The sequence below is a fragment of the Cherax quadricarinatus genome, chromosome 96 (assembly GCF_038502225.1).
Source record: "Cherax quadricarinatus isolate ZL_2023a chromosome 96, ASM3850222v1, whole genome shotgun sequence".
In the NCBI taxonomy this organism is placed as follows: Eukaryota; Metazoa; Arthropoda; class Malacostraca; order Decapoda; family Parastacidae; genus Cherax; species Cherax quadricarinatus.
Genome location: NC_091387.1, coordinates 10349005 through 10374523, shown reverse-complemented (window position 1 = coordinate 10374523; position 25519 = coordinate 10349005). Strand labels below are relative to the sequence as shown.

The 25519-nt window shown below is 47.0% G+C and overlaps 1 protein-coding gene across 1 annotated transcript in view; it reads right to left on the bottom strand.

Moving 5' to 3' along the window:
• LOC138855488 (G-protein coupled receptor GRL101-like) overlaps positions 1–25519 on the bottom strand; it is a 93142-nt gene that overhangs the window by 5311 nt on the left and 62312 nt on the right. The window contains exon 6 of the mRNA XM_070105092.1: positions 1142–1213. Within this exon, the coding sequence (XP_069961193.1) occupies positions 1142–1213 (72 nt within the window). The remainder of the gene's footprint in view (positions 1–1141; positions 1214–25519) is intronic.

The window sequence follows — 25519 nt, the reverse complement described above, 5'->3', positions numbered from 1 at the left end:
AGGACCTAGTAGCGATCAGTGAAGAGACTCTGCCAGGAGCTAGAGTTGATCCTTGCAACCACAAACAGACGAGTACAAATAGGTGAGAACACAAAACTGAATTAAACCTGCTTCACAGCCACATTAGAAGAAACCTGAGGGTATCTGGAGAGTTTATCTGGAGAGAGTTCCGGGGGTCAACGCCCCCGCGGCCCGGTCTGTGACCAGGCCTCCTTAGGTCAGTGTCCCAGGATGCGACCCACACCAGTCGACTAACACTCAGGTACCCATTTTACTGATGGGGAACATAGACAACAGGTGGAAAGAAACACGTCCAATGTTTCTACTCTGGCTGGGAATCGAACCCAGGCCCTCACCGTGTGAAGCCAGAGCGTTAACCACCAGGCCACCAGTATAAAAGTGAAGAATGGAGAGAGATCTCAAAAAACAAATAAGAAGCCTGTCGAGAGACTAACAACCCAGATGAGTTCATGACTGAGACAAAACGCGGTGGCGTTGACCCCCGGAACTCTCTCCAGGTAAACTCCAGGTAAACATCTCTCTGATCACTGATTTAACTCTACCCGCACTTGACTTCGAAGAACTCACTGATTGCATGCTCATGCACTCTGCAACTCGTGCAACTCCATATCCATCAAGATTTGCAAGAAACCCTTATGTTCCTCATATATTCAATGGAAAAGAAGCCGAAACACTGGAGTTATTTACTAACGCATCGGCAGTCTCCCACCAAGGCAGGGTGGCCTGAGAAAGAAAAACTTTCATCCACTCCATCACTGGAGTTATCCAGTCTCTAATAACACTGATATTTCCCCACTGCAAAAGGTGTGGTAGTAATGCATTGACAAAAAACTATAGACCAATAACCCTAACATCCCACATCAAGATTTTTGAAATGGTTTTAATCCAGATAACCAATCAGATGGAATCAGTAATTGCAGAACCCAGGTCAACATGGGTTCACAGCAGGTCGCTCCTGCCTTGTGTAACTGCTCGACCATTGCTGACTTGGCTAAATCCTTTGACAAATGAGGCCATGCATGCAAAAGGAATGAGAGAGAGGGAGGGAGGGAGGGAAAGAGAGAGAGAAGGAGAGAGGGAGAGAGAGAGAGAGAGAGAGAATAACAGCAAGAAGACTTACAGTGTGGTAAGATTACGTAGGCCAACAAAGGCTCTTGGAGAAACATAGCTGAGACGCTGATGACTCAGGTCACTGTGGATGACACTATTATTATTATTATTATTATTATTATTATTATTATTATTATTATTATTATTATTATTATTATTATTATTATTACTTATTTCTATAATTACATCAAGAACAAAAAAAAAATAACTGTGACTGAGATACACAAATAACCCGCAATTAGGAGAGACTTAGGACGATATTTAGGTCCGCCTTAGACCATTTATAAGTCACACTGTCAGTGATTAAGTCAGACCGAAACGTCAGACCGAAGCTTCCTTTTCTCTGTGCGGATCAATGGAGTATTATTTATTTATTAAGGAGAGCTAAAACCGTAGGGATCTTACAGGTTAGTTTAATATTTGTATTATGCACTTCATGTCCATCCTTTGGGTGGTGGTCAAAAGATTACAGAGGCACAAAATGGGTCCAGGGACTGTACTTCAACATTACAGAGGCACAAAATGGGTCCAGGGACTGCACTTCAACATTACAGAGGCACAAAATGGGTCCAGGGACTGCACTTCAACATTACAGAGGCACAAAATGGGTCCAGGGACTGCACTTCAACATTACAGAGGCACAAAATGGGTCCAGGGACTGCACTTCAACATTACAGAGGCACAAAATGGGTCCAGGGACTGCACTTCAACATTACAGAGGCACAAAATGGGTCCAGGGACTGCACTTCAACATTACAGAGGCACAAAATGCGTCCAGGGACTGCACTTCAACATTACAGAGGCACAAAATGGGTCCAGGGACTGCACTTCAACATTACAGAGGCACAAAATGGGTCCAGGGACTGCACTTCAACATTACAGAGGCACAAAATGGGTCCAGGGACTGCACTTCAACATTACAGAGGCACAAAATGGGTCCAGGGACTGAACTTCAACATTACAGAGGCACAAAATGGGTCCAGGGACTGCACTTCAACATTACAGAGGCACAAAATGGGTCCAGGGACTGTACTTCAACATTATAGAGGCACAAAATGGGTCCAGGGACTGTACTTCAACATTACAGAGGCACAAAATGGGTCCAGAGACTGTACCTCAACATTACAGAGGCACAAAATGAGTCCAGAGACTGTACCTCAACATTACAGAGGCACAAAATGGGTCCAGGGACTGTACTTCAACATTACAGAGGCACAAAATGGGTCCAGGGACTGTACTTCAACATTACAGAGGCACAAAATGGGTCCAGGGACTGTACCTCAACATTACAGAGGCACAAAATGGGTCCAGGGACTGTACCTCAACATTACAGAGGCACAAAATGGGTCCAGGGACTGTACCTCAACATTGCAGAGGCACAAAATGGGTCCAGGGACTATACCTCAATATTTGAGGCACAAAATGGGTCCAGGGACTGTACCTCAATATTTGAGGCACAAAATGGGTCCAGGGACTATACCTCAATATTTGAGGCACAAAATGGGTCCAGGGACTGTACCTCAACATTACAGAGGCACAAAATGGGTCCAGGGACTGTACCTCAACATTACAGAGGCATCACATGCTTGGAGTGCCAGCCTAATCCCATAGTTTATCCAGGTCCGTTCGTACCTTTCCTGTCTTCTTTTAATTCACATCAATTACACACTATCTGTGAATACGAACATTTTAAACTAACTCCAGATCTGCCGTTCCAAGAAACAGTATCGGACCCAATACCGATTTGTGCGATACTCCACTAGTACTAATGTGCAGTTTTCGACTCAGTCTCTAATTGCGTAATCAGGATAGTGTAGTCAGAATTAGTTGTCTGTACAGGGAATAACAGAGTAAAGAATGTGGTGATCTGCCGGCTATGAGAAATATCTATTTGGTCTCACCGCTGCTCTAATTAAAGGTTAAGATGGATCATTTAACTATTAAATGTATGGAATATATGATCGGTACATTCAAGTAAAATGGTTTCTACCATTATTCAGTGTGCTGCAGTTAATATTAAAAAAAAAAATGCGCCGTTGTTCCGGATTTGTTCTGAAACCGGACGAGTATTATTCCTGGTCAGGCAGAGTGGCCAGGAGACAGGAGGTGAGGTGTTTGTGGGGCAGTACGAGAAGAACAGTGGCGGCTGGAACAAGACGTCATGGTTTAGCGCTGGTGTAGGTAGGTGGGGGTGGGTTTTTTTTGTTTTGTGAGTTTAAGCGCCCTCATGTTTACCTGTAAGGTCCTAGTGTGCAGAGGCCTGTTTACGTTTTAGGAGAGTACTCTATAGCGTCTTTTTGTCTGCTGGTAGACAGACCGGCAGAAGAAGGTGGTGGTGGGGGGGGTGTCATTGAGCCTCCCTGTTTACAAATGTTTATATATTCTGTTTAGCTCACTAGCACAATACTGTTAGTAAATGTGAACTGGAATTTAGGTGGTGATGTAGTGAAGGGGATTCTAGATTGTATATACATTATTATTAATATATATTAATATATATATATTAATATATATTAATATATATAGTGCCTTTTTTCAGTGTTAAATGATATTACCACTAGAGAGCAGGTTCAGCAGCCTTTAAGAGGCAGGACTTTTTAAGTTACGTTGAGCCAAAAATCGTAACGTCTACCATAATATTTTTTAAGGAAAGTCATTGTAATTAGCTTTAAAAGCGAGAAATTTTCGATTTTTCTGGCGTGGCTTTAATTGGCCAGTTTGTAGGTCTCCCAGATGCCACTCCCCGCCACTTTCACTCGCCACTCCTCCCCGCCACCTTCACTCGCCACTCCTCCCTGCCACCTTCACTCGCCACTCCTCCCTGCCACTTTCACTCGCCACTCCTCCCTGCCACTTTCACTCGCCACTCCTCCCTGCCATTTTCACTCGCCACTCCTCCCGGCCACCTTCACTCGCCACTCCTCCCTGCCACCTTCACTCGCCACTCCTCCCTGCCACCTTCACTCGCCACTCCTCCCGGCCACTTTCACTCGCCACTCCTCCCCGCCACCTTCACTCGCCACTCCTCCCTGCCACTTTCACTCGCCACTCCTCCCGGCCACTTTCACTCGCCACTCCTCCCCGCCACCTTCACTCGCCACTCCTCCCTGCCATTTTCACTCGCCACTCCTCCCTGCCACCTTCACTCGCCACTCCTCCCTGCCACTTTCACTCGCCACCTTCACTCGCCACTCCTCCCCGCCACTTTCACTCGCCACTTCTCCTCGCCACCTTCACTCGCCACTCCTCCCCACCACTTTCACTCACCACTCCCTGCCACTTTCACTCGCCACTCCTCCACGCCACTTTCACTCGCCACTCCTCCCGCCACTTTCACTCGCCACTCCTCCCCGCCACTTTCACTCGCCACTCCTCCCTGCCACTTTCACTCGCCACTCCTCCCCGCCACCTTCACTCGCCACTCCTCCCTGCCACTTTCACTCGCCACTCCTCCCCGCCACTTTCACTCGCCACTCCTCCCTGCCACTTTCACTCGCCACTCCTCCCGCCACTTTCACTCGCCACTCCTCCCCGCCACTTTCACTCGCCACTCCTTGCCACCTTCACTCGCCACTCCTTCCCGCCACTTTCACTCGCCACTCCTCCCCGCCACTTTCACTCGCCACTCCTCCCCGCTACTTTCACTCGCCACTCCTCCCCGCCACTTTCACTCGCCACTCCTTCCTGACACCTTCACTCGCCACTCCTTCCTGCAACCTTCACTCGCCAATCCTCCCTGCCACCTTCACTCGCCACTCTCTGCCACCTTCACTCGCCACTCCTCCCTGCCACCTTCACTCGCCACTCCTCCCTGCCACCTTCACTCGTTACTCCAACCTGCCACCTTCACTCGCCACTCCTTCCTGCCACCTTCACTCGCCACTCCTCTCTTCCACCTTCACTCGCCACTCCTTCCTGCCACCTTCACTCGCCACTCCTTCCTGCCACCTTTACTCGCCACTCCTCCCTGCCACCTTCACTCGCCACTCCTCTCTGCCACCTTCACTCGCTACTCCTTCCTGCCACCTTCACTCGCCACTCCTTCCTACCACCTTCACTCGCCACTCCTTCCTGCCACCTTCACTCGCCACTCCTTCCTGCCACCTTCACTCGCTACTCCTCCCTGCTACCTTCACTCGCCACTCCTCCCTGCCACCTTCACTCGCCACTCCTCCCTGCCACCTTCACTCGTTACTCAAACCTGCCACCTTCACTCGCCACTCTACCCTGTCACCTTCACTCGCCACTCATTCCTGCCACCTTCACTCGTTACTCCAACCTGCCACCTTTACTCGCCACTCCTCCCTGCCACCTTCACTCGCCACTCCTCTCTGCCACCTTCACTCGCTACTCCTTCCTGCCACCTTCACTCGCCACTCCTTCCTGCCACCTTCACTCGCCACTCCTTCCTGCCACCTTCACTCGCCACTCCTTCCTGCCACCTTTACTCGCCACTCCTCCCTGCCACCTTCACTCGCCACTCCTCCCTGCCACCTTCACTCGTTACTCCAACCTGCCACCTTCACTCGCCACTCCTTCCTGTCACCTTCACTCGCCACTCATTCCTGCCACCTTCACTCGCCACTCATTCCTGCCACCTTCACTCGCCACTCCTCCCTGCCACCTTCACTCGCCACTCCTCCCTGCCACCTTCACTCGCCACTCCTCCCTGCCACCTTCACTCGCCACTCCTTCCTGCCACCTTCACTCGCCACTCCACCCTGCCACCTTCACTCGCCACTCCTTCCTGCCACCTTCACTCGCCACTCCACCCTGCCACCTTCACTCGCCACTCCTTCCTGCCACCTTCACTCGCCACTCCACCCTGCCACCTTCACTCGCCACTCCTTCCTGGCACCTTCACTCGCCACTCCTTCCTGCCACCTTCACTTGCCACTCCTTTTTGCCACCTTCACTCCCTACTCCTCCCTGCCACCTTCACTCGCCACTCCACCCTGCCACCTTCACTCACCACTCCACCCTGCCACCTTCACTCACCACTCCACCCTGCCACCTTCACTCACCACTCCACCCTGCCACCTTCACTCACCACTCCACCCTGCCACCTTCACTCACCACTCCACCCTGCCACCTTCACTCACCACTCCACCCTGCCACCTTCACTCACCACTCCACCCTGCCACCTTCACTCACCACTCTTCCCTGCCACCTTCACTCACCACTCCACCCTGCCACCTTCACTCACCACTCCACCCTGCCACCTTCACTCACCACTCCACCCTGCCACCTTCACTCACCACTCCTCCCTGCCACCTTCACTCACCACTCCACCCTGCCACCTTCACTCACCACTCCACCCTGCCACCTTCACTCACCACTCCTCCCTGCCACCTTCGCTCACCACTCCTCCCTGCCACCTTCACTCACCACTCCTCCCTGCCACCTTCACTCACCACTCCACCCTGCCACCTTCACTCACCACTCCTCCATGCCACCTTCACTCACCACTCCCTGCCACCTTCACTCACCACTCCTCCCTGCCACCTTCACTCACCACTCCACCCTGCCACCTTCACTCACCACTCCACCCTGCCACCTTCACTCACCACTCCTCCCTGCCACCTTCACTCACCACTCCACCCTGCCACCTTCACTCACCACTCCACCCTGCCACCTTCACTCACCACTCCACCCTGCCACCTTCACTCACCACTCCACCCTGCCACCTTCACTCACCACTCCTCCCTGCCACCTTCACTCACCACTCCACCCTGCCACCTTCACTCACCACTCCACCCTGCCACCTTCACTCACCACTCCACCCTGCCACCTTCACTCACCACTCCACCCTGCCACCTTCACTCACCACTCCACCCTGCCACCTTCACTCACCACTCCTCCCTGCCACCTTCACTCACCACTCCACCCTGCCACCTTCACTCACCACTCCACCCTGCCACCTTCACTCACCACTCCACCCTGCCACCTTCACTCACCACTCCACCCTGCCACCTTCACTCACCACTCCACCCTGCCACCTTCACTCACCACTCCACCCTGCCACCTTCACTCACCACTCCTCCCTGCCACCTTCACTCACCACTCCACCCTGCCACCTTCACTCACCACTCCTCCCTGCCACCTTCACTCACCACTCCCTGCCACCTTCACTCACCACTCCTCCCTGCCACCTTCACTCACCACTCCACCCTGCCACCTTCACTCACCACTCCTCCCTGCCACCTTCACTCACCACTCCACCCTGCCACCTTCACTCACCACTCCTCCCTGCCACCTTCACTCACCACTCCACCCTGCCACCTTCACTCACCACTCCACCCTGCCACCTTCACTCGCCACTCCTTCCTGCCACCTTCACTCACCACTCCTTCCTGCCACCTTCACTCGCCACTCCTTCCTGCCACCTTCACTCACCACTCCTTCCTGCCACCTTCACTCACCACTCCTTCCTGCCACCTTCACTCACCACTCCTTCCTGCCACCTTCACTCACCACTCCTTCCTGCCACCTTCACTCGCCACTCCTTCCTGCCACCTTCACTCACCACTCCTCCCTGCCACCTTCACTCACCACTCCACCCTGCCACCTTCACTCACCACTCCTGCCTGCCACCTTCCCTCACCACTCTACCCTGCCACCTTCACTCGCCACTCCTTCCTGCCACCTTCACTCACCACTCCACCCTGCCACCTTCACTCACCACTCCACCCTGCCACCTTCACTCACCACTCCTCCCTGCCACCTTCACTCGCCACTCCTCCCTGCCACCTTCACTCACCACTCCTCCCTGCCACCTTCACTCACCACTCCTCCCTGCCACCTTCACTCACCACTCCACCCTGCCACCTTCGCTCACCACTCCTCCCTGCCACCTTCGCTCACCACTCCTCCCTGCCACCTTCACTCACCACTCCACCTTATTTTCTTTCTTACATCCGAGTCTTAACTATAAGACTTGCACTCTTTGTTTACTTAACCTCCAAGTCTACCTTTGTTCGCGGCTTTGCTATTTCCCTACGAAGGTCTTGTTTCTTAACGAATAAGACTATAAAGCCAGTATGTGGTCTTACCTTTTCCTTAAGACACCAGTAACTCCCCCTCTTTCATTGTTTACCTCTGTGAGTTCCACTTTTCTTTAAATTTAACTTGTTTCACGGTCTACCCTTCTTGGTTTACCGCTTCTCCCGTGAAAGTCGTAGGATTATCTCTGTTCTTAGTTTTCCTTTAAGGAAAGTCTTAAGGTTTTGGTATAATGGAAAGCTTATACGTTTAGACACCAGGATTTAGATGTATTATAACCGGCCGAGGCAGCTGAGATAAATTAGGAATTTATTAGCAGAGAAATGCGGTAATGCAAGAAGAGTTATACGAAACCGGGTGAGGTAGTATTTGGGGGCGGGTGGGTGAGTATGGGTTGCTAGAGTGCTGGATAAGGTATGGGTGGGGGTGGGTGGGTGAGTATGGGTTGCTAGAGTGCTGGAGAAGGTATGGGTGGGGGCGGGTGGGTGAGTATGGGTTGCTAGAGTGCTGGATAAGGTATGGGTGGGGGCGGGTGGGTGAGTATGGGTTGCTAGAGTGCTGGATAAGGTATGGGTGGGGGCGGGTGGGTGAGTATGGGTTGCTAGAGTGCTGGATAAGGTATGGGTGGGGGCTGGTGGGTGAGTATGGGTTGCTAGAGTGCTGGATATGGTATGAGTGGGGGCGGGTGGGTGAGTATGGGTTGCTAGAGTGCTGGATAAGGTATGAGTGGGGGCGGGTGGGTGAGTATGGGTTGCTAGAGTGCTGGATAAGGTATGGGTGGGGGCTGGTGGGTGAGTATGGGTTGCTAGAGTGCTGGATAAGGTATGGGTGGGGGCTGGTGGGTGAGTATGGGTTGCTAGAGTGCTGGATAAGGTATGAGTGGGGGCGGGTGGGTGAGTATGGGTTGCTAGAGTGCTGGATAAGGTATGGGTGGGGGCTGGTGGGTGAGTATGGGTTGCTAGAGTGCTGGATAAGGTATGGGTGGGGGCTGGTGGGTGAGTATGGGTTGCTAGAGTGCTGGATAAGGTATGGGTGGGTGAAGGTGGAGGATGAGTATTTGTTTTGGTAAGAGTGGTGGAATGGTGATTGTGGTGGGTGGGAATGGCGAGTGTGGGTGGTGGGAGAGATTGGCAGATAAGGGTGGAAGGCAGGCAACAACCAGACGAACCTGACTATGGCCAGGTTACAGGAGTAGACTCTCGGAATTCATCAAAGGTACATAGTCGCGTCCTAGTCCTCTGAGTGGCTAGATTTTTCGCATTCCTCATACCCAACAAAATACTTTCTTCATCATTCTGCTGTTCCTCGTTCAGGAACACTGTATACTAAGATAAGATAAGATAAGATTTCGTTCGGATTTTTAACCCCGGAGGGTTAGCCACCCAGGATAACCCAAGAAAGTCAGTGCGTCATCGAGGACTGTCTAACTTATTTCCATTGTGGTCCTTAATCTTGTCCCCCAGGATGCCACCCACACCAGTCGACTAACACCCAGGTACCTATTTGTTGCTAGGTGAACAGGACAACAGGTGTAAGGAAACGTGTCGAATGTTTCCACCCGCCGGGAATCGAACCCGGGCCCTCCGTGTGTGAAGCGGGAGCTTTAGCCACCAGGCCACCGGGCCACCAGGCCACCGGGCCACCAGGCCACCAGGCCACTCCTATCAACTACTGCATTTTTGCATATAAAATCACATGTTACCTACTCCAGTCATGTCAGAGATATTGGACGTCAAGTTAAACTGACCAGTTCACATGTCTACAATCCACGGTACGGGGAGGGTTTGAACCCATGGTGAGGGAGTTGTAAAACTCCAGACCAGTGCGTCAGCCACTGAAGGAGGCCTGGTCACAGACCGGGCCGCGGGGGCGTTGACCCCCGGAACTCTCTCCAGGTAAACTCCAGGTAAACTGGACCAGCTGACTACAATAAGAATCATACAGTTACATTACATATACCGTACATATAAAATACAATAGCCACACATAAATGTGTGAGACATCTCACATCACCCGAGTCTCTCTTACGATTATTTGTGCCTTTGGATGTAATAATAGAGAAGATATACAACTTACATTCCAAAGGTTCTTCAGGACATTTTGGAGCTTAAAGACCATGAACCAAAAGGTAAATAAAATATAACTAAATACCCAGTCTTGGTGGACAACCAGGAATCTTGCAGTTTTTAAGTTTATTTCAAGACCACGTACGACTATTGTGGAAAGATTGGCACAAAGACGTGTTTCTTTCCACCTGTTGTCTATGTTCCCCATCAGTAAAATGGGTACCTGGGTGTTAGTCGACTGGTGTGGGTCGCATCCTGGGTGTTAGTGGACTGGTGTGGGTGGCATCCTGGGTGTTAGTCGACTGGTGTGGGTCGCATCCTGGGTGTTAGTGGACTGGTGTGGGTGGCATCCTGGGTGTTAGTGGACTGGTGTGGGTGGCATCCTGGGTGTTAGTGGACTGGTGTGGGTGGCATCCTGGGTGTTAGTGGACTGGTGTGGGTGGCATCCTGGGTGTTAGTGGACTGGTGTGGGTCGCATCCTGGGTGTTAGTGGACTGGTGTGGGTCGCATCCTGGGTGTTAGTCGACTGGTGTGGGTCGTATCCTGGGTGTTAGTGGACTGGTGTGGGTCGCATCCTGGGTGTTAGTGGACTGGTGTGGGTGGCATCCTGGGTGTTAGTCGACTGGTGGGGGTCGCATCCTGGGTGTTAATGGACTGGTGTGGGTGGCACCCTGGGTGTTAGTGGACTGGTGTGGGTGGCATCCTGGGTGTTAGTGGACTGGTGTGGGTGGCATCCTGGGTGTTAGTGGACTGGTGTGGGTGGCATCCTGGGTGTTAGTCGACTGGTGGGGGTCGCATCCTGGGTGTTAATGGACTGGTGTGGGTGGCACCCTGGGTGTTAGTGGACTGGTGTGGGTGGCATCCTGGGTGTTAGTGGACTGGTGTGGGTCGCATCCTGGGTGTTAGTGGACTGGTGTGGGTGGCATCCTGGGTGTTAGTGGACTGGTGTGGGTCGCATCCTGGGTGTTAGTCGACTGGTGTGGGTCGCATCCTGGGTGTTAGTGGACTGGTGTGGGTCGCATCCTGGGTGTTAGTGGACTGGTGTGGGTGGCATCCTGGGTGTTAGTGGACTGGTGTGGGTCGCATCCTGGGTGTTAGTCGACTGGTGTGGGTCGCATCCTGGGACACTGACCTAAGGAGGCCTGGTCACAGACCGGGCCGCGGGGGCGTTGACCCCCGGAACTCTCTCCAGGTAAACTCCAGGTAAACTTCGTTAGCATAACCTGCTGTTTCCTGTTTGTGAAGTCAGTTATTAATCCAGTCATCTTACATGCATTTTGAGAATCTAAATACACTCCATCTATTGGGGGACTTTTCAGTTCCAGTTTTCCATATGTAGAGGAAGAATTTACATAATTTAGTTAGTATAACTCTTTCACTGTCACAACAATGTTGATTTGTGGTTATTAATTTAATTTATAGAAAAAAATATCTATCTTGTCCTTATAAAAAAGTGTCTAGTTGTTTTCCTGACTTTCAAGTTAAGCTGAAGTGTTAGTGAACTTTCAGGCGCTTTCATGATTTCTAACATTATCAAGGAATTAAGAGAAATTGTGGAAGCGCTTGGAAGTTCTCGATTTTCTCACAATTATTGTTTTGCATATAGGGAAATCACATGTTCACTGTGATTTTATAGCATATTAAATATATATATATATATATATATATATATATATATATATATATATATATATATATATATATATATATATATATATATATATATGTGTCGTGCCGAATAGGCAAAACTTGCGATCTTGGCCTAAATAGCAATGCTCATCTTGCCGTATAGGACAAGTGAAAATTTGTGTATGCAATAATTTCGTCAAAATCATTCTGAACCTAACGAAAAAAATATATTTCACTGTGTTTGTTTAGTATTAAATTATTGTAAACAAATCTAAAATATATTTAGTTGGATTAGGCTAAAATAAATTGTTCTTGTTATAATAAGGTTAGGTAAGTTTTCTAAGATTCTTTTGGAGCAAAATTACAATTTTTTACATTAACATTAATGAAAAAATATATCTTTAAACGTATAAGAGAAAATTTCAGAAAGGACTTAATTTTAAATGAGTTCTTGCTAATTGACCAGTTTTACATATTCGGCACGACATATATATATATATATATATATATATATATATATATATATATATATATATATATATATATATATATATACAATAAGATCACAGTAAACAGGTGATTTCAGAATATGCAAAACAACCACTGTGAAAGAATAGAGAAATTCCAAGCGCTTTCGTGACTACTCACATTATCAAGGAACAATAAAAGTAATGCATCAAAGGAAGGCATATAAAGGGTGTGATCACCTCACTATCACCTCCCACAATAAAGCAACACCTGACGCGATGAACTAATCCATCTTTACCTTACATGTATGGTCTAATAAAAACACACAGACCAGGGAATCCAGTCAGATCAATTATTACCTCCATAGGATCACTTTCATATAAATTATCCAAATGGCTTGTTGACATTTTGAGCCCTATTGTTGGCAAAATTTCTAATTTTAATGTTAAAAACAACACATTTAATTTATAAATTAAGCTCCTTGACTGACTTAAATGATTTTAAAATGGTTAGTTTTGATGTTACTTCCTTGTTTACGAAAGTTCCTGTTGATGATTTACTAAGTTTCTTATCTGAAGAACTTGTTAATTATGATTTACCATTGCCAGTTCCTACCATCATTAAACTTATTAAACTTCACATTGTTGATGTAAAATTTGTAATTAATGATAAGTTTTACACTCAGACCTCTTCAAGGGGGGCTTCTTGTTTTGGTGAAGAGGCTCTTGGTCTGAGGAATTAGACCTGTCGGTCTCCTTCCTCAGACCGAACCTAATTACCCCCCTTCCCTATCCTCTCCTCCCCTTTTTCCTTTCCTCCTCCTCCCCACCCCTCCATTTTGCCCTTCCTTTTGGGCCTTTGGGATTTTTTCCCAAAGGCACGCTAGTTCCTAGGTAGGGGAAAGGGTACCGGGGTTCATCCATCCCATTCCGTTGAGGTTCTTGGCGGTGGAATAGTTTGCCGTGAAATCTGGATTGCCTGGAGATGTCCCGATCCCTCTCTGGTATCCCGGAGGGTGGCTTTGGGTGTCTCTCGGGCGACGGGTGTATCTCTGGAAGCCACCTTTCAGATTCCGGGGATGGTAACCGAAGGAGGTATGCTTTGTGGCGGATCCACCGAGGTAGCTCGGCAGATGTGAGGTTGCTATCCCGGATTGCTGGTTTACTGGCATGATGGACAGGGTATTGCTCGGGTTCCATGCTGCATCTGCGCTACTTGCGGTGCTGAGGTCCTCTTGGGCTTGGAGGGAGATTTCTGGCCCTTTCATTCCTCCTGGGAACTATCCCTCCCCGGTCCCCCCTAACCATGGCAGCCCTAGTCCACGAACCTGCTACCCTCAGGCCCCTTCTTGATACCACACCCCGTTCTGACCCCGCCTCGTCTTTGGGTACCTCTTGCTGGTGCTGTTTCCTCGCCCGCTTCAGGTACTGAGGTCTCGACTGATTCCTTCGATTTATCTGACCTCCGCTCTCCTTTGACTATGCTTCCGGCCTCTCCCTCTCCCTCTACGGTGCAGCAATTTTTGAATCAGCAATTTTTGAACCGCCGGCCCATTCCACGTCCCCATTCCACGTCGGACCAACTCTGGTCCCACACTTAAATGCCAACGACAACTACCTGCTGATGATACTTCTCCATCTTCTCGTTCTTCTCAGAAAAGATCGACACGTCCTGCACTCCCTTTCCATGCTCAGTTTCAGAATGCACAATGAACTAAATTCTTCACTTTATGACCGACTTCCTCTACAGCCTGTCTTTCCGACTACAGTATTGGCAAGGCACTCCTACGCCATGTTGGTAAAGATATTTCTTTTCATGCTCTTAAGAGCGGTACGCGCATCATCACTGTACAGAATGCTACCCAAGCTCATGATCTTTCTCTTCTTTCCCATATCGATACTGTTCCTGTCACTATTGAAAAACATCATTCCCTCAATTCTTGTAGTGGTACAGTCATTCTGCCCCATACCATAGTTCAACAAAATTTACAGACATGTGGCACTGACATTCTTGAACAGCTGGAACTCCAAGATCTCCCAATCCTCAAGGTAGACACTTATGTTCTTCCTGCCCGCGGGCGGAGACGATACCCTAGCAATGTGGCTCATTTAACTTTAGACAGTCGTGAACTCCCATCCTCAGTTTATGTAGCAGGACATCGGTTACAAGTGAAAGGTGATCCCTACACCGCAACAGTGTAGAAATTGCTGGCGATTTGGCCATCCAGCGAAATATTGCAGATCTATAGCTGAATGCCCAGTCTGTGGTGCCGATGACCATTCTAATACGAATCGACCTCCCTCTTGCCTTAATTGTCATGAGACTCACCCTTCGTACTCTCGCCATTGCCAAGTCTACTTAAATGAGCGGGAAATCCGTTACCTCAAAGAGGCAGAAGGTCTCCCTTATGCCATGGCAGTTTCTCATCTCTGCCTCCAAGGCAGACTACCTCGTGTTTCTTATTCCCGTGTTTCAAAACGTCCCCCCACTTCTGGGGTCCCATCTTCTACAGCCTCCTCTGTGTTTACCTCTCCCATAGTCACTCCTGTATCTAATTCCTTTGCTGTCCTAGGCTCAGACATCCCTACTTCAATGCCTCAGTCTGTTCTCACTTCGTGTTCTCCCTCACAAGCCTCAGTATCGACGAGATCTCGTACGACACCTCCTCCCAATCGTCCCTCTACTTCTCAGAAGTCAAAAAAGATCCTTTAACCCCTCCTTCCCTTCTTCCACCTCCTCATTTTACCTTCCCTGTCTCTATACCTGGTTCTTCCCCTCTCACTGGCTCTGTTACAAGTGTAGAGGTTCACCCTCCTCCTCACACTGTACCTTCCCCCCCTGTTCCCTCCCAAGTTTCTTCCTCTTCTGCCACCCAGGTTTCTGCCCCTTCTGTCCCCTTCCATGCTTCTTCTCCAGTTCCCTCCACCCTTTCGCCCCCCTACCTTGGTACAGTCCATTACAGTTTCAATCTTTACTCATCCTCTCCCTACCATCTCCAATATTGTCTCCCATACGGCGTCTCTGAATTCGGAAACACTTGAAGCAATCTATGAATATATTGCAGAGACCAAACCATCAATGGACACTGATCTACCCTCTGTTCCTTCTCTCTCCTCTCCTCCATCTGTGCAACTCCTTTCTTCACAGTACAGCGCACCTTTCCTTCGCTGCTTGAACGTTTTCCACTGCCTCCTCATGTGGACTTTTCTAACCCCTCTAGTCCGTAGGAACCCTTACCTACGGATTTCAGGTATCTTTATCATTGCCAATCATGGCCTATTTACAGTGTAATATACGCGGCCTCAGGGGTAATTGGGGTGAGCTTCAGATTTTACTCTCCCAGTTTTTCCCTGTTGGTGTTTGCTTACAGGAACCAAAACTACACTCTGCTGTTATCTATTCCATCTCAGGCTATAATTTATTGTATTCTTCAGATCCTTTTCCTGATGGGACCTTTAATGAAAGTGCCCTTCTTCTCCGCACTGATATTCCGTACCATCAGCTATTTGTTCGTACTTCGCTACATTACACAGCAGCCCATATCCACTTACATAGGTGGTATACACTCTGTTCTTTATATCTCTCTCCTTCTCGGGCATTATCTATTCCGGATATTGTCTTTCTTGTTTCGTCATTCAGACCACTGCTTCTGTTACTTGGCGATTTTAATGCCCATCATTTCCTCTGGGGGGTCTCACTGTGATTCCTGTGGCATTCAGTTAGAGGCTTTTCTTGCCACCCACCCCCTCCATGTTTTAAATACAGGTACTCGCACCCATTTTGATCCTCGGACTCACACTCTCTCTTGCATTGATCTCTCAGTCTGCTCTTCCTCCGCCGCAATAGACTTCACCTGGTCTGTTCTCCCGGATTTACATGACAGTGATCATTTCCCAATCATTCTTACTTCCCCTTCATATTCACCACCTCTTCGTATCCTACACTGGCAATTTGATCAGGCAAATTAGAACCTTTACTCACAACTAACTGTTTTTAGTGAGGTTCCTTCTTCGCCCTCCATTGATGAGCTTTTACACCTCTTCTCGTTCTCCGTTTTAACAGCAGCTTCTCATTCTATATCCCAAACTTCGGACAGGCATTCTCAGAAATGCGTGCCTTGGTGGTCTCCTGCTTGTGCTCGTGCATATGTATGAAACGCGCTGCATGAGGCAGGTACCGGTACAATAGAACCACGGAGAGACTTCTTGATTTTAAGCAGAAGCGTGCGATCGCTCGCCGTGTCATCCGTGATGCTAAATGCACTTGCTGGCGAGATTATGTCTCCACCATCACCTCTGCTTCCTCTATGAGTGCAGTCTGGAAAAAAGTACGAAAACCGAGTGGTAAATATTCTCCTGACCCGGCTCCTGTTCTGCGGGTTGCCGGTGTTGATATAGCAAACCCACTAGATGTTGCCAATGAAATTGGCAATCATCTGGTCCGTATTTCTCAGGGACTCCATCTATGCCCCTCATTTCTTTCCTCAAAGTCTGCCAGAGAGTTAGCACCCTTGGACTTTTCTTCTCTCAGAGAAGAACAGTATAATGTGCCTTTTACACTTCAAGAACTGGAGGCAACACTCAGCTTGCCGATCATCGGCAGCTGGGCCCGACGACATTCATATTCATTCATATTCGTATGCTACAACATTTACATCAGTCATTGAAGTCCTATAACGCCTTTTTAATCTTATTTGGTCACATGGAGTTCTTTCACAGCTGTGGAAATCTGCCATTGTTCTCCTTTTCCGCAAACCGGGTACTACGGGACATGAAGCCTCCCACTATCGTGCTATCGCTCTTACCAGTGCAGTTTGCAAAGTGATGGAACGCCTGGTAAATAGACGTTTAGTGTGGTATTTAGAGACACACAACAGTCTCTCCACTCCTCAATATGGCTTTCGTAAGGGACGTTCTACCATAGACCCCTTACTATGCTTGGATATGTATGTTAGTATGTGTGTAATGCCTTTGCGAATAATCACTCAGTTATTGCCATATTTTTTGACCTTGAGAAGGCATATGACACAACTTGGAGGTATAATATTTTGGCCCAAGCCCTCTCCTTAGGCCTCCCAGGCAATCTACCATCCTTCCTTAAGAACTTTTTAAATGACAGGCATTTCCATGTTCGGGTTAATAATGTGCTCTCCCCGGACTTTATCCAAGCTGAAGGTGTCCCCCAGGGATGTGTTCTGAGCACAACACTTTTTCTCCTTGCTATAAATGATTTGGCCTCTAGTCTTCCATCCAATATTTGGTCATCACTCTGTTGATGACTTCACTATTGCCTGTGCAGGCGCTGACTGTCACCTCATTACGGTTTCTCTCCAGCATGCGGTCAACCGTGGTTCTAATTGGGCCACCACACATGGGTTTAAATTTTCCAGCACCAAAACTCACCAAATTACTTTCACTAGACACTCTGTTATCTCCTATCATCCTTTGTACCTCTATGGCTCCCGTATCCCTTAACGTGATAGTCAAGTTTCTAGGCCTCCTCTTTGACCGTAGGTTAAGGTTATCCTGGAAACCTCACATAACCTCTCTGAAGGCAACTTGTCACAGCCGACTGAACCTTCTTAAAACCCTTGCTCATCTTTCATGGGGAGTTGATCGTCGAACTCTCCTTCGCCTACATTCCACCCTTATTTTATCGAAACTTGATTATGGTGACCAGATCTATTCAGCAGCCTCTCCTGCTACTCTTTCTAGCCTTAACCCCATTCATCACTAAGGATTACGTTTGTGCCTTGGTGCTTTTCGCTCTTCCCCTGTTGAGAGCCTCTATGCAGAAGCGAATGTTCCATCCTTATCCGATCGCCGTGATGCCCATTGCCTTCGCTACTATTTACGCTCTCATGATCTCCGCAATCCTTCCATTTATAGAATGGTCACTGATATTAGTAGACATTCTTTATTTGTTCGTCGCCCCTGTTTACTCCTTCCCTTCTCTCTTCGCCTACATTCGCTCTTGTCTTCTCTTCAGTTACCACCTTTATATGTTCATGTAGCATCTCACTTTTCCCTACCCCCCTGGGAAGTTCCAGCTGTTCGAGTCTGTTCTTTCTCACTCCCTTGCTTGAAAGCCCAACTGTCTATGGTCGCTTCCCGCTCTCTTTTTCTTGACCACTTTCACTCTCATTCTCATGCCATTGCAGTGTACACAGATGGCTCTAAGTCTTCTCATGGAGTAGGATTCGTAGGATTCGCAGCAATGTTTCCGGACAGCGTCGTATGAGTACAAGGGCATTTACTATCTTCGGCTAGTATTTTTACTGCTGAATTGTATGCCATTCTTGCATCACTTATCCGTATTGCATCTATGCCTGTGTCTTCATTTGTGGTTGTCTCAGACTCCCTTAGTGCTTTACAAGCTATACAGAAATTTGATACACCTCACGCCTTAGTCCTCGGTATCCAACTTTGGCTACGCTGCATCTTTACCAAGCATAAAGATATTGTTTTTTGTTGGGTCCCTGGTCATGTTGACGTACAGGGCAATGAACAGGCAGACACTGCTGTGTGGTCAGCAGTACATGACTTACCAATTTCATATAGAGGTATTCCATTTATGGACTATTTTGCTGCAATAGCTACCCACCTTCACACCTATTGGCAACAATGTTGGTCTACTATGCTCGGTAACAAACTTCAATCTATTAAACCGAGTATAGTTTACTGGCCGTCTTCTTGTCACCAGTGTCGAGGTTGGGAGACTACTCTCTCCCGTCTTCACATTGGCCATACTCGTCTTACTCATGGATATCTCATGGAGAGGCGCCCTGCTCCTCTCTGTGAGAATTGCCAGGCTCCATTATCAGTCAGCCACATTCTGTTGGACTGCCCACTTTATCAACGAGCACGCAGAATTTACCTCCATCGTCGTCTTCGCTCTGCTGCTCTCTCTTTACCTTCCCTTCTCGCTGATGGACCCACCTTTCATCCGGACTCTCTCATTGACTTTTTGACAACTGACTGACTTCACAAATTCTGATACCTTCAGCCCTTTCTACCTCAATCTCTTGCTACCCTCTACCCCCGCACTATGCCCTGCCCCACCCCCACACTATCCCCTGCCCCACCCCCGCACTATCCCCTGCCCCACACCCACACTATCCCCTGCCCCACCCCTGCACTATCCCCTGCCCCACCCCTGCACTATCCCCTGCCCCGCTGTTTTCTGTAACCCACTGATCATCCCTCCCCCCTTCTGCCGCCCAATACCCTCGCTTCCTTTCCTACCCTGCAGCGCTGTATAGCCCTTGTGGCTTAGCGCTTCTTTTTGATTATAATAAATTTACACTCAGAAGTTTGGTATGGCAATGGGAAATTCTCTTTCACCTGTTCTTAGTAACCTTTACATGGAATTTTTTGAAACAAGGTTGCTTAACACAATCCTCCCTAATGGAGCTAAATGGTTCAGATATGTTGATACTTTGTGTCTTATGCCCAAAAATGTAGATATACACCATTTCCTAGGAAAATTAAATAGCTTAGCCCATTCTTTAAACTTTTACTGTTGAGTTTGAAGAAAATAACTCATTGCCTTTTCTAAATGTTTTAATTATTAAGGGTAATAATGAATTCAAATTTAAAATTTACAGAAAACCTACAAATAACTGTTCCTATGTCCACTATTATTCCTCTCATCAAGATAGAGTTAAACTGTCTGTTTTCTCATCAATGTTTTTGAGAGCTTTACGAATTCGTTGTCCAGAGTTCATAGATGAGGAAATATCCAAAATTTATGAAATAGGTAATGATTTGAAATACCCAAGAAACGTAATTGATAAATATTTTAAAACTGCTAGAAATACTTTTTACAATCCAAAAAGGGACAACCAGCCTTATTCAACTAAAAATATGTTGGTTCTCCCTTACCATGAAAACTTGGTTGATGTGCCTTCTCTTCTTAAGACTTTTAATATTAAAGTTGTATTCAAAAATCTTGTTACAGTAAAAAAAACTTTTAATAAAGAATTCCCCCCAAAATGTTGACGGAAGTGTCTATAAGATAACTTGTAAAAATTGCGATAAAGTTTATTACGGTCAAACTGGTAAAAGCCTCGAACTTAGATTAAAACAACATAAATATAGCATTAGAACTGGACAAGATTCCAATGCTCTATTTATTCATGTGAGAGATTTTAATCATCCAATTGATTTTAAAAAAGTTGAGAAAGTTGTATCAAGCAAGTCCATGGTTGACAGGAATTGAATCTTGTTTCATAAAAAGCAGCTTTGACAATAATAGGAATATTTGATTTGGTTTATATAAATTAGATACATTTATAATTAATAGAATTTGGGAAGAATTTAATAATACATTGGACAAATAATAAATTTTAAAATTCTTAATTCTTGGGTAGAATAGTTTGTTGGTGGGTTGTGTGAAGGACGTGTCTAGTTGGGGCAGTGGGCCTGCTGCAGTGTTCCCTTTCTTATGAGTCGCGCGTCAGGTGTTACTTTGTTGTCGGATGTGATAGTGAGGTCTAGACTCTTCATATGCCTTCCTTTGATGCATTACTTTTATTGTTGTTCCTTGATAATGTGAGTAGTCACGAAAGCGCTTGGAATTTCTCTATTTCACAGTGGTCGTTTTGCATATATATATATATATATATATATATATATATATATATATATATATATATATATATATATATATATTATTCCATAGGGAAGTGGAGAAAAATCATCCCTCACTAAGTCATGTGTGTCGTAAGAGGCGACTAAAATACCAGGATCCAGGGCTAGTAACACTTTCTCCTGGCTGGGTAAATGTCACGGGTTCGATCCCCGGTCAGTAGCAGTATTGTATTTCCTTTAAACCAGTTACATTAACCCCTCCCCCCACACACACAAACACACATATATATATACACACACAATTCGCAAATGGAGGCTAGTGTATTCCACCCACTGCGATTTATTTGCATACATAGTGGCTTTTTGCATGCGCCTTTGTTGTAGTCAAAAAGGATGGTAAACTACATACCAGTCATCAATTTTACCTGTCCTGTCTGTCAATTATTCGAAGCATGTTAGTGGCATCTCAAAGGCGTGAAGGCTTTCAGCAGGGTGATCTTTTTGCCCAGTTCCATTTCTGCCTAGTCGTTCAGGAACTCGTAGGAAGGTTCTGTGTGCTCGATGTTTCGTTCTTGAGAGATGGTTCGCTAGTCAGCGCCACAGAGTCTCGATGTTTCGTTCTTGAGAGATGGTTCGCTAGTCAGCGCCACAGTCTCGATGTTTCGTTCTTGAGAGATGGCTCGCTAGTCAGCGCCACAGTGTCTCAATGTTTCGTTCTTGAGAGATGGCTCGCTAGTCAGCGCCACAGAGTCTCAATGTTTCGTTCTTGAGAGATGGCTCGCTAGTTAGCGCTAAATTAGCGCTAGTTAGCGCTAAATTTTAGATTTTGCCACCGAAATGGCTAGTTTATTGTTCACCCATATCCATCCTGTGGACGGTAGTGCAAGACCATATGGATACACAGTAGGCCTAAGAATTAGGCCCAAAAGGGTTTACAAGAGTACATCTGGATTTATATTTACAGTTCAAGCACAGTGGAACCTCAAAAATCGAACTGCTCCCAACACGACCAATTATGTAAGTGTATTTTTGAGGGTCTGAAATGGACTAATCTAATTTACGTTATTCCTGATGGGAATAAATTCATTCGGTAAAGGCACTCGAACAGCCTTCTGGACCGAAGAAAGTTCGATATTTGAGGTTCCACTGTATCTGTTACAAACAGATTTAGGAAATTTGCTTAGTATATCTGGTATCTAATCTTCATCAGTAAGATATCTTGGTATGTCATGTAGTCTTGCTAGAGGACATGAAAATAAGTAATCGTGGTATGAATCAAAGAATATACCCGAATCCCATCAAATACGAAGTGGTACCCCATTTGATCACTGACCAAACTACCATTTGATCACTGACCAAACTACCATTTGATCACTGACCAAACTACCATTTGATCACTGACCAAACTACCATTTGATCACTGACCAAACTACCATTTGATCACTGACCAAACTACCATTTGATCACTGACCAAACTACCATTTGATCACTGACCAAACTACCATTTGATCACTGACCAAACTACCATTTGATCACTGACCAGACTACTGTCACTTTGCCTGGAGAACAATGATCTAGTTGACTGTACTCTTCTTGGCACTCCTCTCGGTTCCAACACCATCGACCTGATACTCTAGGGAAAAAATCCGACCCCAGAAAGCTACAATCTCGGTATGGTGACGTTTAATGTGTAAGCAAGTTTATTTGGGTACAGGTATAAATAATTACAGCTGCGTAGATTACATTATAAAACAATTTGTTCCTGATTTTGTGTCTTACTGGGTGAATTTTTGACCCAAAAATGGCTATATTTCAATATTTTTGGCTAGTTTTGGAAGTCAAAAATATAAATAAAATTTACATCAAATTTACACATTTTTTTTGATAATTATCATATATAGTAACACGTGTAAATTACCTACGATAACCAAAGAAAGTCAAAGTGAATTATTTCCACTGTGATTCTTAAGTTTGATGCCTTGTATTTACCTTCCAGATGCCTGTCCCTTCCAGATGCCTGTCCCTTCCAGATGCCTGTCCTTTCCAGATGCCTGTCCCTTCCAGATGCCTGTCCTTTCCAGATGCCTGTCCCTTCCAGATGCCTGTCCCTTCCAGATGCCTGTCCCTTCCAGATGCCTGTCCCTTCCAGATGCCTGTCCCTTCCAGATGCCTGTCCCTTCCAGATGCCTGTCCTTTCCAGATGCCTGTCCCTTCCAGATGCCTGTCCCTTCCAGATGCCTGTCCTTTCCAGATGCCTGTCCCTTCCAGATGCCTGTCCCTTCCAGATGCCTGTCCCTTCCAGATGCCTGTCCCTTCCAAATGCCTGTCCTTTACAGATGCCTGTCCCTTCCAGATGCCTGTCCTTTCCAGATGCCTGTCCCTTCCAGATGCCTGTCCGTTCCAGATGCCTGTCCTTTCCAGATGCCTGTCCCTTCCAGATGCCTGTCCCTTCCAGATGCCTGTCCCTTCCAGATGCCTGTCCCTTCCAGATGCCTGTCCCTTCCAGATGCCTGTCCTTTCCAGATGCCTGTCCCTTCCAGATGCCTGTCCTTTCCAGATGCCTGTCCCTTCCAGATGCCTGTCCCTTCCAGATGCCTGTCCCTTCCAGATGCCTGTCCCTTCCAGATGCCTGTCCCTTCCAGATGCCTGTCCCTTCCAGATGCCTGTCCCTTCCAGATGCCTGTCCCTTCCAGATGCCTGTCCCTTCCAGATGCCTGTCCCTTCCAGATGCCTGTCCCTTCCAGATGCCTGTCCCTTCTAGAGCTGACTCAGGCAATATTTCCCAGTCTTCTACAATCCAAAAGTCACTCTGACTCTTTGGGTTATCTTAGGTTCTCTACACATTTGCTGCTATGTATGATGATCTATGTAACTATTTGTGTATACCTGAATAAAGAATTACCGACAATATGTTACATAAAAGGGAACAAGTGCAACTATTGCGGCATTTTATTGTGGCAACGTTTCGCTCTCCAGGAGCTTTGTCAAGCCGTAATTATTTCACAAAGCTTCTCGAGAGGGCAACTTTGCCACAGTATAATGTCACATTAGTTACATATTTAATATTTTGCCTAACATAAAAGGAATTTTACGACTCGCCATGGGTTCAAACCCCACCCGTTCCCTGGTTTCTTTAGAAAGTGTCCTAAACATTTCTCCTTGAAGACGATAAATTGCAGCTTAATTTGCAGTCGGATTAGATGCATCAGGAACACTTAATCACCTCTCAAAATGCATTGCTACCCTATCTATCCTCCCCAACATCAGATGAACTAGCGAAGGAAAATCAACCATTGAGTAAACATCAACACCTGAGTCACTGACAGCTGACGTTGTCTTTTCAAATATGTGAAGTTGCTTGTAGGTATTATTCTTCAGTAGCTTTGACGACCAGTAAGGTGCTCGTCCCTGTATCTGTAGGGGATACCTTCCCAGACCTACCGTGGATAAGTGAAACCGTGGATAAGTGAAATCGTGGATAAGTGAAACCGTGGGTAAGTGAAACTGTGGATAACTGAAATTGTGGATAACTGAAACTGTGGATAACTGAAACCATGGATAACTGAAACTGTGGATAACTGAAACTGTGGATAACTGAAACTGTGGATAACTGAAACTGTGGATAACTGAAACCGTGGATAACTGAAACCATGGATAACTGAAACTGTGGATAACTGAAACCGTGGATAACTGAAACTGTGGATAACTGAAACCGTGGATAACTGAAACCGTGGATAACTGAAACCGTGGATAGTAGCAAACCCAATATATATAAGTCAATTTTCATTTACATACCTATGATAGTTTAATTCATAAATTATGTAAAATAAGCCTAGGTTTATCAGCTTTTCACAGACGGGAAACATTTCACAGCTTTTCTTAGGCTTTGAACAACTGTCAACATCAATAATTTTGCAATTTGGGACCTTTAGTAGGCATAATTAAGGGTTATTTTTGGGCCATTGTAAACAGTGGATAAGTTAAACAGCGGATACCGAATCCATGGATATGGAAGTCCTATTGTACCTATAACATAATTAGTGTTATAAAGTTCGAAACTGTCAACAGGGACTCTCAGTTGTCGACTCAACTAACAGATGACTCACGAAATCGTAATGACACGATTGCAAACAAACCATACCACGGGCGGGATTGAACCCGCGTGTCATTACGATTTCGTGAGTCATGTTGACGGCATTGAGGGGACTTGAGCTAGAGTTCGTCACGCCCACGCTAGCTGAAGATTCGTCTGTAAAAACTTGCATTTGTGGTCAGTGGTGGCCTATGCTAACCTTCCTATGGTGTAGAAATATACCTAGTTGGACGAATCTTATTGTGGCTAGCTGGTCCAGTGTCTAACGTGACGGTCTGGAGTTTTGAGACTCTCTGATCGCGGGTTCAATCCCCACCTGTGGTATGGTTTTTCAACTAACAGATGCACAGTGACACTAGCTGCCCTCACTCCTGTTTTCCTGGTGTAACCCACAACCAGAAAGGTTAGATAAATACATGAGTGGGTGTGGGTGGGTGTGAGTTGGACGTGACTAGCTTGTGCTGCTGAGTCTGGTACAGTGCTCCTTCCTTGAGTGGAGGTGACCAGACTGGGTGGGTCATTGGGCTAATCCGGGGGGG